Source organism: Thunnus albacares, chromosome 1, assembly GCF_914725855.1.
Source record: "Thunnus albacares chromosome 1, fThuAlb1.1, whole genome shotgun sequence".
NCBI classification, from domain to species: Eukaryota; Metazoa; Chordata; class Actinopteri; order Scombriformes; family Scombridae; genus Thunnus; species Thunnus albacares.
The window spans coordinates 38826172-38845401 of record NC_058106.1 but is presented as its reverse complement, the minus strand read 5'-3'; the positions used below and the strand labels follow the sequence as shown (position 1 = coordinate 38845401).

At 40.0% G+C, this 19230-nt stretch overlaps 2 protein-coding genes across 9 annotated transcripts in view; both read left to right on the top strand.

The window, feature by feature from the left end:
• Window positions 1-19230, top strand: part of LOC122986896 (NLR family CARD domain-containing protein 3-like) — a 1497050-nt gene that overhangs the window by 1322053 nt on the left and 155767 nt on the right. The window lies entirely within an intron of this gene.
• LOC122987013 (serine/threonine-protein kinase BRSK2-like) overlaps window positions 1-19230 on the top strand; it is a 146093-nt gene that overhangs the window by 66851 nt on the left and 60012 nt on the right. For all 8 annotated transcript variants that reach the window (XM_044358660.1, XM_044358642.1, XM_044358616.1 and 5 more), the window contains exon 2: window positions 9164-9258. In XM_044358660.1, the coding sequence (XP_044214595.1) occupies window positions 9164-9258 (95 nt within the window). The remainder of the gene's footprint in view (window positions 1-9163; window positions 9259-19230) is intronic.

Genomic DNA, 19230 nt, shown 5'->3' with positions numbered 1-19230 from the left:
GTCTTTTGTTTGATAAGATGTCTTCATTCTTATAGCATCACTTTTCATTGCAGCGGAAACTTCACTTGTTTTAGTCTGCAGTTGAAAGAAGGTTTTGTACCCAGTCTACATAGTCTTATAAGACACCAGATATACTTAGACATAAAATCTGTGAACTCAAGGTCCACTTACTAGCTTTTCCTTAAGCTTTCAACCACACCGCACAGTCATCCTCACTGGATTTTTATCACATAATCTGTATTTTCATTTAGTTTTTATTTTCCATTTTCAGTTAGGAGTCTTTGGATTTGTTTATCTAAGAAACTGTGACCGATATATCTGTCATGATCTTTCCCTAAACCTTTTCTGGAGTCACATGGTCAAACCACGTATCTGATTATTTAATTTGGACTTGTTGGAGATCATTTATATATAATGGCCCGACTGGAAAAATAGCGCCACCAGCTGTTTATCTTGATGATGGATGGAAAATGAAAGTTTCTGGAAATTTTAGTGACATTTTGCGCTAAATGTTTATGAAAACCTGGCTATTGAGAACACTGTTTGTCACATATGGGGGTGTGAGCGTGAAAACGTGTGACTGCTAAAGGTCATTCAAACAACAGCTGACCTGTCAGCATTGATCACCATCGACTGTTTACATACAGTATATGTGTGTGTGTGTGTGTGTGTGTATCCGTCCTGACAGAAACAGCTCTGCAGTGTCTGTTCAGTATTTACTGTGATGGCGGCGTCTCTGCGTTCACACACAGTGGGAGGAAACACCTCCAAACAACGACAGTGTTCTCAGGATGCTTCTCTAATTTTTCCAGACACTTGTCATCACATCATATGAGAAAGTATCTGCCTTTTTTCAGGGAGTTTCCTGGAAGCTTCCAGCTTGCTGTTCCCCTCGGTGTCAGTGTGGAAAGTAAACTGTGCTAACATGTCATTCTTGGGAAGCTGAAGGACAAAAAAGTAAAGGAAGCAACCGTCTTCTTCAGAATAACAGAACCCCAAAATGTCAAGGTAGAGTTTTCACTCCTGCTGGACCAGAAACAGCTGTAAAAGTGTTCATACTGGAACAAAACGTTCAACAGATACTGGATGTCGGTTCCTGCAGAGATGAGCAGTCAGGGGAACTCATCTGGTCTGTGTGAAGCCAACAAGCCTGCCAGTAGAGTTTCCTACCTCTGAATCATCCTCTTTTTAATGGAAATCAGCCTTTGACAGCCAATCAGATCTGAGTGCTTCCTCCCACAGTCTGAAACCTGAAATAGACAGACTCAGTTATCCAGAGAAGCAAAAACCTTTAAAAAAAACCTTGTGAGGCTTTGGGTTCTTAGGATATATATCATTTAAAAGACTACAGGACTGAAATATCATGTTTATGTGCTGCTTGGTAGTAGTTGTGGGACAGATAATAAGTTTATACACTGACAGAATATCCAGGTCACTGCACAAGCCTCGTGATTTTTATACTATTTGTTTTTCTATATATTTTTTTTCCAGTACATTGACAGCACTGCTGGTAACTGTAGAAAGTACCTGCACATTACATTTAGTATCGTCTCCTGAGCAGCGCCCAAATGTAGCAGAACATTTTATTAAGTTCTTGCTGAGGAAACTGAGTTAATACTGTCCACCTGACTCCAGTTTGTGCCTCTCATGGATTGTTATTATATTCAAGTGTGTTAACAGTAATCAGTTTTTCTGAAAGATGAACATTTCAAACTTGTTTCTCAAGTTGCAACTTATCCAAACAAAGATAGTAGACATACTTTATGTCTTTGATGAATCTGTATGATGGTTTTTGTATCAGGCACATGCATCTATATTAACGTTTGTGACTCTGACTTATCCCAGTTGCACAGACTGGGATATGGATGAACCTTGTTTAAACAGTTGAGGAAATGATGGATGGATGAGCTGCACTTCTTCCTCTCAGGTGCACAATGACTGAAAGGTTCATTGAAGTCAGATTTCAGGCCGTTCCAGGTTTGTCTACAGCATGTATTTAATGTCTTAGCTCACTAGATGTATTTAATTTGATTATTGCAGAACAGTTGCATTCGTTCATTGTGTTTGTCTCACCATTGACTGTACTGTGTGCTGTCTTATTAGCAGCTATGTTAATCCTTCTCAAACTGTTCAGGGAACTGTTGCACCTGTGGTCAAACCTTCAACATAATTATCAGCTGGTGTGTTGGTTCCAATTAGTCGAGACTGGACCTTTGTTTTTACTCATATACTGTTAACAATAAGTTTAATTTCACTCAGCACAGAAACACTTTCAAACCAAAGCATATTTATTATCCTTTAACATGCTGCAACGGAGCTTGCACCCGACATCTTGAGACCTTTTTCTTCTCCAAAACTAGCGACAACAACAGGCCAGATAATTTCCTGGAAACCTTCAAAATAAAAGCATTTCTGATTAACTGGCAGGCATTTATAGTGTATTCTCGATATAAACACTGAATAATTACCATTTCCAGGTTTATCCCGATGTGTACATTTTACTGTAAATGCTATAACTGTAAAAAAAATTAAAAAAAACAATTCACAACAAACACAGGAGTCTCCTGTAGGATTTAACAATGCTGTAGGCCTCTTTCACAGCCACTGTTGATGAATATTCAACCTCATTTGTAAGAAATATCAGTTTGATATGTCAAAGGCCACTAAATACTACAGTAGCCGTGAGCTTTACTGGGTGTTGCTATGGAGATGACACCATCCAGAGTTGTTGCATATTCAGAGCGCCTCAACATCTCAATCAGAAACAAAAACACCACACCAGAGTTACTGAATTTAACCAAAACTGATTTAATTCATCCCACAGGTCTTACAAAACAAAGGAGTTTGCAGCTCTCTGATTGGCTGTTTCTTACCACGCTGCTCTCTGGGATTTGCTGTTGACTTACATTTTAAAGCTGTTATGTGAAGTCTTTGACTTTTTGTGTTCTCCGCAGGTGGTAATTGTAGAGCTTTTTCCATTAAAGAAGCTTAATTGGCAGTTTGAAAGTAATTTTTAATTGTAGCCCAAAGGCACATGGGAGTTTGAGTTCAGAGATCCTGGAGATTATTGATCTGATTCAGCAGAGAGCAGCAGACTGATGGAGGGGAGAGAAATCAATGAAAGCTGTTGCATCAGTCGTGGCTTTTACTGGTCAACCGTGTGTTTCTTGGTTTAATTTGCTTTCTGAAAGGTTTGCTGTTAAAATCATTTGTGGTGTTCAGAATCCACTGCTGCTGTTCACCTGTCAGTCAAACTGTGTGGTTGTCGTTGTTCTGCCCATCAACCCCACAGCTCCTCGCTTACACACAACTCTTTCCACCTATTTTTACTTTTCAAGCCTCTAAGTAAACTTTTATGTTGCTTATCTTTGGATGGATGCAGTTTAAAAGTTGACTTTTATTCTTCATAAATCTGACAAAGAAAATACAGAACTTCCTCTGACTTTTAATGCTCCACTTTAAGCTAAAAATGTCAGAAAAATGAAACATAAACTGAAGTTATAAATCACGTGTTCATCATTTCACGTGTTCCAACTACTCAAATGTGAGGATCGGCTGCTTTTCTCTGTTTAATATAGGGGTGTGCCCGAATACAAATACGTTATTCGGCAAAGCACAAATAGTGGGGTTTTATTCGAATATTTGTTTCATACAAATATTTTAAAAATTATTTGTTTTCAGGAAGAAAAAAAAACATGTTAAATACCAGCACACAGGTTGGTTACATCACTATCTCAGTGTCTCTCCTCTGCTCCGCTGTGACGTCTATCAGCAGGTCTCAACGAGGGGAGTCACATCCACCTGCTACGTGACGCACATTTCCTAATTTAGACGTCACTCCCGGAGTTGGGAGTGTTCCCCAAAGATAAAGCTGAACTACTGACACACACTTCATGAACACTTATTGTAACACTTTAATTTTCTAGAATTAAAAGCGTAATAAAAACAAAAACAGGATTTTTAAGCCTCTTCACACTTTTATTTGAATACAGATAATTTTGCTGCCTCAACAAATACAGATACAAATACAAATACTGGGCTCTCTGCACATCCCTAGTTTAATAATACTATTTTTTGATATTTTCTGACATTTTATAGAAGATGAGGTTTTATAAAGACCAGACATGATCAACAGATGTATCAATAATGAAAATAACTGTTGCAGTTCTATTTATGACAAATCTTTCCAGCGTTTTTTTCGACTGCTGTGTAACTTGACATTTACATGAATAAAAAGATGTTGCATCACTCTGACAACCAGTTAGCAGCCAACCCACGGATCGATACCCATCAACTGACCTGTAAAACTCAGCAGACGTGTCAGTCATAACTCTCTTAAATATAACGTGTTATTCACACAATAAAATCTTATTTCTTTCCTCCAGTCGACGTCACATCTGATGCTACACATCACTCTATTGTCTCTTTATAGCAAATTCACATGGAAACATCTGAAGTGTGTCAGGTTGTCATAACATTCACATAAAACTAGCCGATGGAAACACACATTTTGCCAAAATGTCATGAATCTTGCTCATTAGTTTATATCTTTTTTTAATACTTTATTGCAAGAATTTTTGCCTACATGTGATAATATTCATACTTATAGCATTCTTACGATATTTATATATTTTACCGTGAAAATAATGAAAGAGAAATAAACTTGTAAAATTGTAGGATAGAGAATGAAGATAATAATATACACTCACCTCTATTAACATACATGAAAGGGGCAAATTATCAGGAACGCAATATAATCACCACCCACTACGACCTCATTAATAAACATAAAGTAGAATTATCATCTTTCTGACAATGTCAACAAAAGCTGAAAATGTATAAGCTTCGTAAACGTAGAATTTATGGCAGAGCTGTTGTATTGGATGGGATTAGATTGAACAGGTATTCCTAATAAAGTGCTACATGCACACTACACCCACACATGTACATGAACACATGCACACAAAAGACAAAACAAAATAACAAGATAAAACATTAAAAAAGCAAAAAAGACTCTTTTTTAATGAACCTTCTCCTTTAGGCCATTCTCTGAGAATAAACTCTTCTATATTATTTGTTGTGGGTCTCATATTTAATCCATTTATTCCCAAGAATATGAGTATCTAAAACACTCCTTGTTTTCATTTCTGATTCTGTACTTTCACAATAATTTAATGGAAACATTAAATAAAATAATACATGAAGTACACATTTATTTACCTTCATCAGGTAGCAGGTGGTTTTCCAGGATCTACATTAATCCACCATGAATTTCTTTTATGTTTTTATTGTATTTTGCCAGTAAGGTGTTTAAAAAAAACAAAAAACAGACCAGAATGCAGAATGTGAAAGGTGTTTGAAACAGCGAATGTAAAAGCTTTCATGACCCTCGCTGAGTTATAGAAATGAGGCAAAGCGGCTTCTTCTTGATGTGAAAATGTCAGAGATTATTACTGTGGCCTAGTCTGCAGCTACATAATGATTCTAATAACTTTGAAGCATGATGAGAAATGTCAAACATAAATTACTTTTATTATTTGTGTTCATGATTTGGTCAGAAAATATCTCTGTCTGTTCAAAAAAAAAAAAAAAAACTCTCACATGTGGGTATCAGAGGAGTAATTATGAGAGGAGAAAAACTGTACAGAAGATTAAAGAGCACAAATGTGTTTTTAGTGGAGATAAATCATCCTTACAGCCCCCAGGAGCCGTAACATACACTTTAAATACCTTTTCTTCCTCGAGGCACAGTGTGTGGAAACATGACTGTACTGTAATCTGACATTTATCTGGACCTCAGCGATATAAAGAAATCTTTAATCACTGATACTGTTTCTCCTCAAGGAAATATATATTTGTCTTATTGTCAACAAATCCCATGAAAAGACTAAAACCAACAATGAAATTATCTTCTAACAAGTACTGTGTTTGTATCCAAAGCCTGATATGTCTGTGCTTCACAAGGCAATAAAAACAAGATAAATGAAGCAAAATAAAGATAATAAATGCAACAAATATAATAAATATTAACGAGGTAAAACGAGATGCAGGTCTCATGCAGGGCCGGCCTGTCTATGTTGGTGCCTTCGGCTAGATTTTAGATCGGAGCTCCCAAAAAGTGCAACAATAGTGCCTCCAGCCCAGAGACAGTCCTCTCAGTTCTCCAGACAAAAAGACAAGTGGAGGTCAAGAGATGTGCAGAGAGCCCAGTATTTGTATTTGTATCTGTGTTTGTTGAGGCAGCAAAATTATTTGTATCTGTATTTGTACTCGAATAAAAGTGGAAAGAGGCTTAAAAATCCTGTTTATACACCCATAACACAGAGACAGCACAGCGTGTAACGTGTAGGGAGGAACTTCAAAGGTGATTATTGCTTTTCACTTTTCATTTATTGCTTATTTTTTACAAGCTAACATTGTGGAAAGGAGAAGGGGAACAACAGGTGATGGAGAGTCTTTAAGACCACTTTGCTTGTGTCAGTAGTTCAGCTTTATCTCTGGGGAACATCCCCAACAAATAATCTTTATTATTTGTATGAAACAAATATTCATATAAAACCCACTATTTGTGCTTTGCCGAATAATGTATTTGTATTCAGACACACCTCTAGTCAAGGCACCATTTTAATGAGAGTTTGGTGTCTGTTGGGTGAAAACTGATCAACCAGTAAGGCTTTGAAAAACAAACCCAATCAAAAAAACCCATGCAAGTCATTGGGGGGAAAAGAGAGGAAGAATGTTAAGAAGGGAAAACAAGTGCTTATATCCAAAAGTTCAACACCAACATCAGTAAAAAAAAACCCAAAATAAAACATCCTCCTCATTTGTGGCCCTAGACAGCTGTGCTCCATCACATAAATACACATTACATACATGAACAGACACTGCTTTTAATTAAATATTTGTGTTCTTTTTTAATGAATTAACATCTTCACTTTCTCACTGGATTTATCCTTAAATCATAATGTTTTTAAAGCCTCTGTAGTGCTGCAGGTTCGGTGATAATTCTCACTGAGTGACTTCTTTCACATGTCGTCCAAATATCCACAGCTGCTTTTGGCTCAGATTAAAAACCAAATGATCATTTAGAGAAGACAAAGCCCAGCGAGAGCTTTGTTCCTACAGCCACACGAGCTGTAAATAAGTAAACTAGCCTCTAAGAATAGACTTCAGCCCACCTATTTCTGTCTTAAGCTCGAGGCTCCTTTGTCTTCTTAATTTTCTTTTTTTTTTTTCCTGCTCAGCCGTCGTCTCGCTCTGAACTTTCTGTCTTTTTCTGCTCCGCCAGTTTCCTCAGAGGATGATCCTTCTCCGGTACCTGTCTCTTACCTGTGGGGATCAATGTGTGTGTGCATCAAACGCAACACTCACCCCTCCGCAGAGAGAGAAAGTCTTTGCAGAGCTTTCATAGTCCTGTGTTGTGCTAAGCAGTTTCAGCCGTCCTCCAGCTCGCTCTGACAACAAGATCAATGACACGTCGCGAACGTTGCCCAGGATGCCATTTTCGGTTCTAACCGTAGACATAAAAGAGCCCCCAGACTGCCATATTGGCTCAAACACCCCCGCTGCGCTCACGGTTTCTTGTTTCCCTGTGAGACCCCGCAGGGAAATCACCTTTCAAATAGCGAGACGCTCATCTCCTGTGAAATATATATGCAGTGTGAGGTAATGAAGAGATGCATATGCGCGCTGGCATTTCCAGTGTCGTCGGCAGACCTTCAGTACAAAGTAAAATATACTCCCCTGCTGTCAGAGCTTTGATAGAGATGGATGGAGCCATTGTGGCTGTAATAAGATAAAGATATTGCATGTTGACATTTCTGTTATGGCGAGAGAGTCCCGTCAGGAGAGTTCTCACAAACACACAATGAGAAGGAGACCCGGGAGTTACAGTATTGCGAGTAAATGCGTTTTTTTATCCGTTTTATGGTCTGTAACCTGTCATGAACATACAGCCGAGAGAGTTACAGGTAGTGAAAGTCATCTCTGTGTCAGCAGCCTTTCACTAAAACAGAGACGTGTCTAACTGCTGCCTCAACAGACAGGAAGTCAGCTAACGTTTAGACAAATAGCATCCTTCCACTTCCTGTACTGTTTTAAAAAGTGTTGGTATTGAAACTCAGGTATCATAGTGTAGATAACTTTTAAAAGTTCTACAACCCTAATGAACACCTACAGTGTTTTAAGGACCATATGATTCATATGGACATCCTGAAGTCAGTCAATAGGTAATTAAACTGCAGTTTAACTGCAATTAAAACATTTGGCTGGTGATTCTCTATATTCTTCTTCTGGTAACGAGTCTCATGTTTGGAGCTGAACCAACAATGAATTGATGATGGAACAACTACTCTCCAGAGACTGAAAATGTGATCGCTGTTATTAGTCTTTGGAGCCGTTTCTAAACAAACTAATGAGACCAAAACTCTTCATAATGAAGGAACATGTGACCCGGTGCAGCGGTGCGGCTCATTAACGTGTTTTTTAATAGTTTTTGGACGATAACGGAGGTTTACGGCTCAGAGGAATAAGATATATCAATACTTTTTAGGAGATCAGTTCGGTGTTTGGCTCCATACATGAGATTTATGGGCGATAAGAGAAATATTGGCGACCGTCTTTAAAGGTAACATTTTCAATCTTAAGTGTGATGCTGTGTCTCTGATAGCAGATTCATTCAACATTTCTTTCATCTATTTTTAAGAGAAAAATCAAGTTTACTCTCCATATTCTGGATCCTAGTGAACAACATTATTAGTTATTTATGTTTCTACATGTCAGTGAGGTTTTCATACTTCAGGAACAGAACCTGGAAGTTCTGGTTTCTGGTGTCACACGTTCTGTTCCCAATGAGGATTAACTCGTCTGATATATTTTTGGATGCGGTTTAACCGTTAAAAAGCTTGTTTTTACCTACAGTCATCTGGTTCGATGCAGATGTTTGGAGCAGATTTAAAGGAGTCGTGTCCCAGAGGAAGACAGGAAGCCTTGAATGTGATGTCATTAATTCAGCTCCATCGCTCGTCTTTTCACGATCGCCTCTGTCAAACCGAGATATTTCTTTTTCTGCGTGCATCAGACACACTTTGAATGTCTCGTGTTTTTGTGCCCAGACAAGCTTTTGAAGAAATGACTGAATATTATTTCATGTTTTATGTTTCAGGTCTGGTGAAACTGGGCGTCCACTGTGTCACATGTCAGAAAGTCGCCATAAAGATTGTCAACAGAGAAAAGCTCAGCGAGTCTGTTCTTATGAAGGTAAGACATTTATGTACCATCAGTGTGTTTGTGTTTGTGTGTGTTTGTGTGTGTGTGTGAGCTCCTCGTGGTTCAGGGATGAACACGCTCGTCTTGTCTTTGCACAAACAGCTTTTTAACCTGCAGACTGATGACTTCAGATCAGTTCTTAAAGGATGAGGCTGGAGATATTCTATATTTTGCTTATTGTCAACACGCATAAAATCACCAAAAACACTTTCTGACGTCTCTGTCCATCCTGTGGCTCTCAGCTCCAAACCCATCGGTTCCTACTGAAGATGTAAATCTTTAGAAACGGCTTTCATTTTTGAAAATTTGGCTCAGTAATTTCCTAAACCAGCTGGCAGGAATTGTGTATTTGTTTGGGACTATTTTCAGCATTTTCAGCAGCGGATTAATCCACATTCGGTGCTCTAATAGTCTTTGGACAATAATGGAGATAATAATGGAGATATGTACAATACTTCTGGATACATTCATTGTTGGTTTTAGTCTTTAATATGGGATTTTGTTTTATGGAAAAAAACACTAAAACTATAGAAACAGCAGCTTGGTCGTGTTATGTTTTCTATTTCTGGCTCATCGTAGTTGTTTGATGGATTCTTCTATGAATAACTCTCTGAACACAGACAGCATGGCAGCGTATTTGTTTGGAAGTAGAAGACGTTTCAGTAATTTTTGGCTTTCGTCCGTCATAATCACAGAAGAATCTTTCTCTAAAGCCGCCGTTGGCACAAAAAGTTCATTTTTTTCACACCCACAGGAGCAAGAAAATAGACCAGAATGCATTGCAGGGGCAGGAGAAGACATTCACCTACACACTGAACGCAGCTGAATACAGTCCAGGTGAACACAGGGCAGGTGTTTCTGGCCGGTACACCGGACAGCATCATGCTCTTTGTTGCTCTTGTTATTATTGTCAGCGCTCATCTGTCCGCCTACACCTCAAACAAACAGCTGGGTGAGTCACATGTATGACGGCTCACGACGAGGTTGACTCACGCTGGAATCACAGAGTTGCTTTCGGTTATAAGAGGTCATTTCCAACTTCATAAAAACATGATAATAATAAAAACAATAACAACATAGGTATGAGCTGTCAGTGTGTAATGTGTTGGTCGTGACTCGTAGTGATGAACCTACAGTGACTCTGCAGCTCCGCTCTGCTTTACGGAGCTTTATAGTGAGTTTCAGCTCATTGTGTAGCTTTTGGTTCACTCTCATGGCTCTCATGGCGTCGTTTTCACCCGCAGCAGGCAGCTGTTTACAGAGGAAAAGGTCGATGACGGTGAGACTGAACTAAAACAGTAATGTGGCTGTAAAAACTTAATAAAACTGCAGAGTCGGTGATGGGTTCATCAGTATATGAGTGATGCATCACATACAGTCATGTGATCTGTTGTTAGTGTAAAAATATAGATCTGTGCAGCTTCAATCGTACTAAACAACATCATAAAAAGGCTCCGTTTGCAGCAGCAGTCATGTTTTATTCCCTCTGAATTCAAACAGATGCTGAAAAATATGACGTGCTGATTTGACAATCTCCATCACCGTTTTCACACACACACACACACACACACACACACACACACACACACACTGTATAAACATAGAGGATTTCTATGTCTATAATTAGCTGTATTTTTGTCTGGATTACTGTCATTTATAAACATTTTCGACAAAACAGGGTTATTACATCTGTTTTATAGAACAGCCAGTGACACACATATACAGAGAGGAACAAGTGTGTGTGTGCATGAGTGTGTGTGTGTGTGTGTGTGTGTGAGTGAGTCACTGTAAAAGTTTCAAATAGATTGGACCTGCTGTTATGATCAACAGCAAGTCTGTGCATCACACCGTCACCACCTTCTTCTCTCTGTGCCTTAAGTACTTGGCGATTACATATCTGTGTGTGTGTGTGTGTGTGTGTGTGTGTGTGTGTCGGCGGGGGTGATGTGACCTGGCCGTTCGCTGCTCTGAATGCTTCATTCACAGAGTTACCTCTACTTCCTCCTCGCCGTGATGACGTCAGATTGTTCGCACATTCCCACAAACAGCCGTCTGTTCCGTTGTCGTCTTTGTTGCTGAGGGATATTTAGGATCTTAATTCAGGCTCCAACATGTACGGATGGATTTGAGAAGTTGACGTTTGGAGTAAAGAACAAGACAAAGAAGTGAAATCCTGATACTATAGTTTGTTTATGTAGCCTCCTGAAGCTGACCAATCAGAACAGAGTGGGCTCATCAGGAGGCGGGGCCTTAAAGAACGGCCTGTTTCAGACAGAGGCTGAACTGAGGGGCTGCATAAAGGACCAGTAGAAGATAAATAAGGAGTTTTTAACTGGAAATCATGCAAATATCTTCCAGTAGAGCCCCAGAATATAAATATAGAGCTATGCAGAATACATCCCCTTTAAATATCATCATTTAATGCACCTTTTCTGGACCTTTGATGTTGTGGAAATGTTGTAAGTTGGGCTCTAAACACTTGTATTTAAGTAGCCCTGCAGTGTTAAAATAAACCAACAAGCTGTTATTTTACTGGTGAAGATGCTCAGATACAAACTTACTGTGGAAACATGCAGCCCGGGACTTTTATTTTGCTGCTACACTAATTGTAATAGTTTCGACTTTTTCGAAACATTTCTCTCAGTACGAGTCTAGCGTCATGACAACACACAACACACCGGTTGTATTGTTAGTTTCTCACAGATAATCACCCATCAGCTTGTTGTGTTTCTAATTAGATCTGAATCAAGGAGATGAAGGTAACAGATGCTTCTGATCGCCTCTCAGCTGAAATGATTTAGTTTCCAGCTCTCTGGTATCTGCAGACGCTGTTGTGTTCGATGCCAGTTGTTCCCTCCTCTCTCTCTGCTTGTCTGGGGGGGGGGGGGGGGGCTCCTCTAATCTTTTCCCGCCTCTGTCTTATTTTAGAAGATGCTAGGACCGTGTAGTCATGGCAACAGGCAGTGATTAGCTTGAGTTATGGCTGTGTTGTTCTCACACAATAACCAGCCTCCTAAAAAAACAATATATTTTAAACAGGATTTGACAGAGATGCATGTTTAAAACATGTTCACCCCGCTCGGCTCCTCCTGCTTCAGCTGGCCCCATTTCATCCCATTTTGTCCCATTTTGTCCCATTTTGTTTGACATTTTCAGATGTACTGCAGGTTTACTTTTTTTTTTTTTGCTGCTTTTATCCCAAACTTTGAGCAAGCTTCGGATGTATTCTTCTGAGGTTTTTTGCATATGAATGTATCTTCTGTTCACAATACAAGACAAATTTACATTTCCCTTGTTCATTGTTACACATGGAACCTCTTAAAGGAATAACTCACAGTCATTTCCATATAAATGCATTTCTGTTTTTTTTTTCTTTGGATCTCTATTCATGACTGATACAGTTTGTATCCAATTCCTGAAGGTTTTTTTTTTTTTTATTGGCTGTAATAAACACTCACTGTCTAGTTTGTCTAGTTTGTTTTGAAGGAACAAGGAGACTGAATAATGGAAGTATTTGGTTTATGTTGTTTGTACAAATTTCTAAAATGACCCGTGTTTACATTTACCTGACAAAGACCGTGTGAATGGAGACTCTTGTCTGAAGCAGACGCGTCACAAACCCTCATGAGCAGGATGTCAGGGGACTCTGATGGCGTGGTGCACGGGCAGCGCTGACGCCAGACCCTGGATGACGTGCAGTCGCCATGGTTTTTCAATTTCTAACTCGATGTGCAAATCAGTTGAGAAACAATAAAGACCTGAGTGACTGTGGCTCCAGAGGTAGAACAGGTCGTTTGTCAAGACGCTGAACCCCCAAAATTGCTCCCGACGGTCCGGCCGGCACCTTGTACAATAGCTCCCTGCTATCAGTGAGTGTGAGGGTGAATGAGCGGCAAATTGTAAAGCACTTTGGATAAAAGCACTATATAAACGCAACCGTTTATCTGCACCACCTGCGAGGCTGTCTTTCTTATACATATTTCTTATTCTATACTGTACTTCTATAAGCTGTCAGGAGAGTGCAGGTGTTCAGTTTAATCATCAGATTCAGCACAAACAGTTCAGTCAAGACCTTTCATCAATAAGCTCCTGCTGTTTGTGTCTGATTTTCACAATGTAGACATTTTATACATTGTGCAAAAGAACTGAATTAATCAACTTAATTTGACATATTGCTCAGCCCTCATATTAACTATTGTGTTATTGTGCTTATGGCAAATACATTTAGGTAACTAAAACACTTGGTTATTGTTGGGAAAGATTGGCCGTACAGCACCGCCAAACCATCACCGTCCATCTCACTGCAGAGAGAACAATCTACTCACTGCACTGACGATGAATGTTGGCGCTGGATGTAAAGTTAGAGATGCAGAATCATCAAATATGGATGTCATTTCTAGGATACTGAGTTTTCACAGGAGAGCTCTGTTGGTTTCTCTGTTTCCACCAACAGTTAACGTCGGTGTCGTCCTGCCAACAGCGGCTCCAGATCACATCCTGTGAGTCCTCACGGAAGGCAGTGATTTATGACCTGTTTTGTCACATAGTCTGGAAAAAGGAGATGATTAAGTGGACGTACACACACAAAGACAAAAATTTCAACTTCAAATGCCATTAACTGTAAATCCAGAGGAGGAAGACGTCACACTCTGTTTGATCAACAACATGGAGATGGAGGGAAAAATAAATAAATCCTGCAGATTTCCACTTGGAATCTCAGAAACGTCCTGCTGCAGCTGTCTGCCAGACGTCCACTCGCACTAGTGTTAACACTGACTTATCTCTCTCTCCTGCCATCTCTGCCTCCGTCATGTCCTAACATGCATATTGTTATGCGGACGTGTGATCGTACGTCGGGTCCTGTATATGTTCCTATAAGCTTCCTGTTTCATCTGTGTGTGTGTGTGTGTGTGAGATGACATTTACGGCGTTTCCTCAGAGATCGGCACCTTACACAGAGCGGCGGCGGCGGCGGCGTCACCCTGCCCGACACCCAGATGTCAGACCTGGCATTTACACCAGAGTGTCACTGCTGCTGACGGAGAGTCTCAATAGACGAAGCACAGCCGGAGCGACGAAGACGACGACTCTGTCAAAGACTCGTTATCAGGAGTGGACGAACGAATTATTCAGAATCTGACTGTGAGAATATGAACACCGATCTGCTGCTGTTGTCCAGCGTTTGCAACACTTTATTACATGTGTTAGAATAATAATGATAACCTTAGTTTGTGTATCTTTCACACATTAAATGCAGATCAAAAACATTATTACTGATGCATTTTATACCATGTACAATATTAAACATCAGTGTTACCGTGACTGATTGTACAAGAGTTAGTTTAAAGATCATTTTCATCTCTTGGCAACATGTTTTCATCAGTAAAGTGTGTTGAATCATTGCCCAGTTACACCACAGTCTATCACATCTGCATTAAACTGTATTACATTAAAATCATCCACATTAAAGCAGCAGGCCGACTATTTACATTATTACATAATTTAATGTGGAGCGGTGTTTGTGTGCAAGCTTTAAGGTGACGGCAACTAAAAGTAGCAAAAAAACCATCAAGAAATCCTTTGTTTTGCTCTCAAATTACAATTTAATCCAATTTTAAAAATTAATCTTTATCGGCAAAATTTCACCATTTAATCGCAAACGACGATGGTGCCACAGTTTTTATATTTTGAAGTGTATACGGAGCAGTTTGTCAGTGTCAGATAGCGTCTCCAGTCTCATCCTGAGGGAACACTTTGAGCAGAAAACCATGAAAGTACAGGAACAGCATGGGGTGCACGTGTGTGTGTGTGTGTGTGTGTGTTTGTGTGATTAAATCTCTTTTTCCAGTTGAAGTGCAGCAGATTGTGTGTCTGAGCTCTTCAGAGGTCGAAGCCGGTCCTCTCATGCCTGACCGGACTCATTTCATCTCCTCAGTGACTGGCTGGTTGTGTTAATGGTGTCAATACTGAATTAACTGTGTTGATTCTACCCAGTGCTTCTACTGCATGAAGTGTGTGTGTGTGTGTGTGTGTGTGTGTGTGTGTGTGTGTGTGTCCTCTGTGTGTCTGACAAGAGTGTGTTTGGTTTCAGTCCTGATGCTTGATGATAGAAAAATCAATCCTGGTATCAGGAGCAGTTGTACTTCACAGCCTTTGATCGATGTTCAAGTCAACCTTCTTCTTCTTTAGAGAATATTATCACCTCACATTGTTACCTGCACATGAAGAAGATGCAACAGTAAGTTGATTCATCAATTAATCAAAAGTTAATTGGTTAAAGACGGAAAGGAAAGGAGAAGAAAGGAAAGAAGGAAAGGAAAGGAGTAATTTTAGTAATTTTGAACAAATATTCCAGAGATTTGCTGGTTGCAGCTTCTCTACTGTGATGATTTGAAGCTTTACTGTGTTTCTTTGGATTCTGGACTGATGATCAGACATTTGTCACCATGAGCTCTAAGAACAATTCACAGTTTTATACACCAAACAGTTTTATTTCCTTTCTTATTTCCCGGACTGAGTGATGGCCGTGCTCTCTGCAGTGTTTCTGTACCTGCTGGTCGTTGTAGACATTTAGGACCGAGCGATGACGGAGCAGATGACAGATGAGTGAAAGATTACTGATTGCAGTCCGACACAGAAGAGAGCATCTGCCCTTTTTTCCCATGATTCACCGCTGACCTTAATCTGCTCCTCGTCACATCCGCCAGCCGTCCCCCCCCCCGACCCCTGTGTACGGTTAATGTATTCCGTCTGATGCCGTCGCACACTCAGGAGGCCGTGAAGCTGCTGGCTCCGTCTCCAGACGTCTGTGTGGAAAAAACCGGGAACGCAGCCTGGAAGTTACCCAGCAGCTGAGGAGACGCTCCCCTGCTGAGAGGATGAGCTGCTGGCTGCATGCAGATGTTTCCTCTGCTTTGGTTTCTTTCCTTTCCTTTCCTTCTTTTCTTTCCTTTCCTTTCATTCTTTTCTTTCCTTCCCTCGCCTCCCCTCTCTCTTCTCTTCTTCTTCTGTTTTTTATTACGCTGTCACACAGCAGACCGGTCCTTCCTGTCCGTAGTCTGAATGGATTTGTGTTGCTTCATAAAACACCTGGATGTTCCGTCTCCTCAGTCGATGGCGGAGGTTTGATTGCGCCGCTGCCATCTTACCGTGATTGGATCCTGCGACGGGGCCAGACTCTCTCTCTCTCTCCTCCTCTCCACCTCTCTCTCTCTCTTTCTCTCTCCTCCAGGAATCGCCCAGCCGTCGTAGCAACAGATGGCGCTTTGATGTTCCAATTTATCACCCCTCGTGCCCCTCAGCTCTGTATCGTGTTTCAATTAAATAGGGATTTGGAAGCAGCGCGCTGTATCCCGAGTCAATCCTCATAATTCATTAAGAGGAGCTATCACGCATGGAGGCGTCGACCGGAGGAGGCAGGAGGGTGCTGGCATGAGTCAGGAGCTCTGAGCCCCTCATTAGGGCTGGAGGAAGATGGGTATCAGCAGGGTGTAAAAGTATCACCCACCAAGGGCTAAATGCTGATAAAATATAAAGTTTAGTGGAAAAATCAATCAGGGTCACTCAAACACTCAGGTCAGTAAAGTTTGATGAGAGGTTTGAGTGTTAATCTTCTTCTATTTGCAAACTTTGTAGCAGCTAACCATCAAACACTGACTGACTCTCATTTTCATGTAAACATCCTGTACAGAATAAAGACCAGGATGAGACTCAACACCAATCAGCTGATCATCAATCATTAATACAAAAGATTAGCAACTGTGTTACAAAATGTGTTTGAGTGTTTTGTTTTTTTTTGGCTAAAACATTGAAGCCTGTGAACATAAAAACCTCGAAGGAGATGTTACGACACTCAAGTTGCATTTTTGGCAAGAAACAACCAATCACAGAGCTGAGAACTCCTGCAGGATAATCCACGTCTTTGCTGCCCATTTATATGCTCAGTGTTTTTCCAAACAGTAATATTTTCACCAAAATACGGCTACAGACACAGTATTTGTTGTGTGAACGGCTCACTAATTTATATCAGTTCCTCACAACTTGCTCAGTGTTTAATGATCAAAAGGGAGAAACAGATCAAATTAGTTTGGTTTAAGAAGTTTGGGTCGCCACTGGAATCCTTGTAATTGTATGAATCCAAGCTGACTAAGCATCCTCCATAAAGGATAATGTTTTCCTGCCTGCAGTCAGTGACTGTTGGATTCACAAATTATAGATTTTTTTGGTGGAATATTCCTTTAAGTGCTTTCTTGTATTTGTTGTTGTCTGTTGGCTGAGCACACTGATAGGAGGCTGTGTATTTGATTCTAACTGTTTATCACTTGCTCCTCAGTGAATGAATCAGTCAGTAGTTGTTGACTCAGTCTTAAAGGTTTAGTTCTGCAGGTCTGAGTCACCGTCCATATGGTGATCTTCTCAGATAGGTCACCATCACCATCAATCTTCCTCAGCTGTCTTGTGACTTCACACTTGGCTTCAAATCGTCACTGTTTACATGTCAGAAATTCATAAGTGAATCAAATCACATACGACCGGGTTACCACCTCATCTGCCTTATCACAAACAGCTTAAGATGCTCAACATCGTCAGTCTTTGCCAAAAAAATATAACAGTGAGCGATATTTTTTGTGCAGTCAGGCTTTTTGATTGTCAGTTTTGTGATGTCATTTCACACCATCTTTGTCTTTCCATGCAGCGAAATCAGTCGAAAAAGTTGCATTGCAAGTTTTCCACTGCCAACAGAAGATCCATGTAGGTCGTTTTTTTAGCTTGAATTGCACAAAGTAATGAAAGATTATGACATGAATTAACCAAATTGTACCTTATTACATTCAAAGAAGGACACAGCATTTTTTGTTCTAATTCATGTTGTAAATTTTGGCTTCTAAACTGTATTCGTTATTCTTTATTTTGGTCCCCACTAGCATCCTGGGATCCACATAACATGACCAACAATAAAACAAACAGCAATTTTAAATCATATTGATCAATAAAACAAGAAAAAGCTAAACAAGCCAATATAAAGATCAGAAAATATAGTAAGTGACAATAAACTATTTTGTCCAACCACTCGATAAGGCAGCAGTTGGATTTGTGCACCGTTCAGTGATTCAGGTGTTATATCAGACCATCATGGTTAAAACTGTCTTGATTTAGCAGTTGATCTACGTTTAAACCCTCATTGAGGATCCTGAGCTCTGAGTCATGACCATGATTGAGATCACAGATGCAAGAAGCAGAAATCAAAAGGGTTTCTTTTTGAGGGCACCAGCATTTATAAAAGCTACATTTAATGCTTTACAATCAGCACATTTCAATGGAATCACAGCGTTTACAGGATTCAGTCTCTGCTTTTGACTAAATGTGAACTTTGGTGAACTTTCACACATGATTTTGCACCTTTTATCAACTGCAATCTTTGATAGTTCTGACCTTTGAGGGAACTGAGAGAACTGGAGAGTCCAAAGTGGATGAGGCAATATATACTAAACTGCTCCACAAAAGAGACGCAGCTTTGATTTCTGTCTGTCATGAGAGAGGAGTGGATGGTGTGAAAAAACTTTAATATTTTAACCACCAGGACCTCCATACATCTTGTATGGCTTTGTAAAGGATTATCTACATGCTGTATTAGCACTAAACACTGGTGCTGGTAGATACTGTAGCTGGAATATTTCCATACAGAAAATCAGATCTTGTCATAAAGCAATAAAGTGTCTTTCTATCATCGGCAGAGCAGAAGGTCACACTGAGCCTGATTGCATCCTGCTACACAACACACAACCCACATTAGCTTTCCTGCTAAAGTCTCCTTCTTATCTAACTTACAAACACGAGCACACCTTAGCTTGCTGATCGAGCCACCAAACAAACATTCACCAGGGAAAAGTGCACCGCTAACGTCAGTTAGCAGCTAGATCGCTAATTAGTGGATCAGCTGCAGCACATTAAACAGCATGTGAA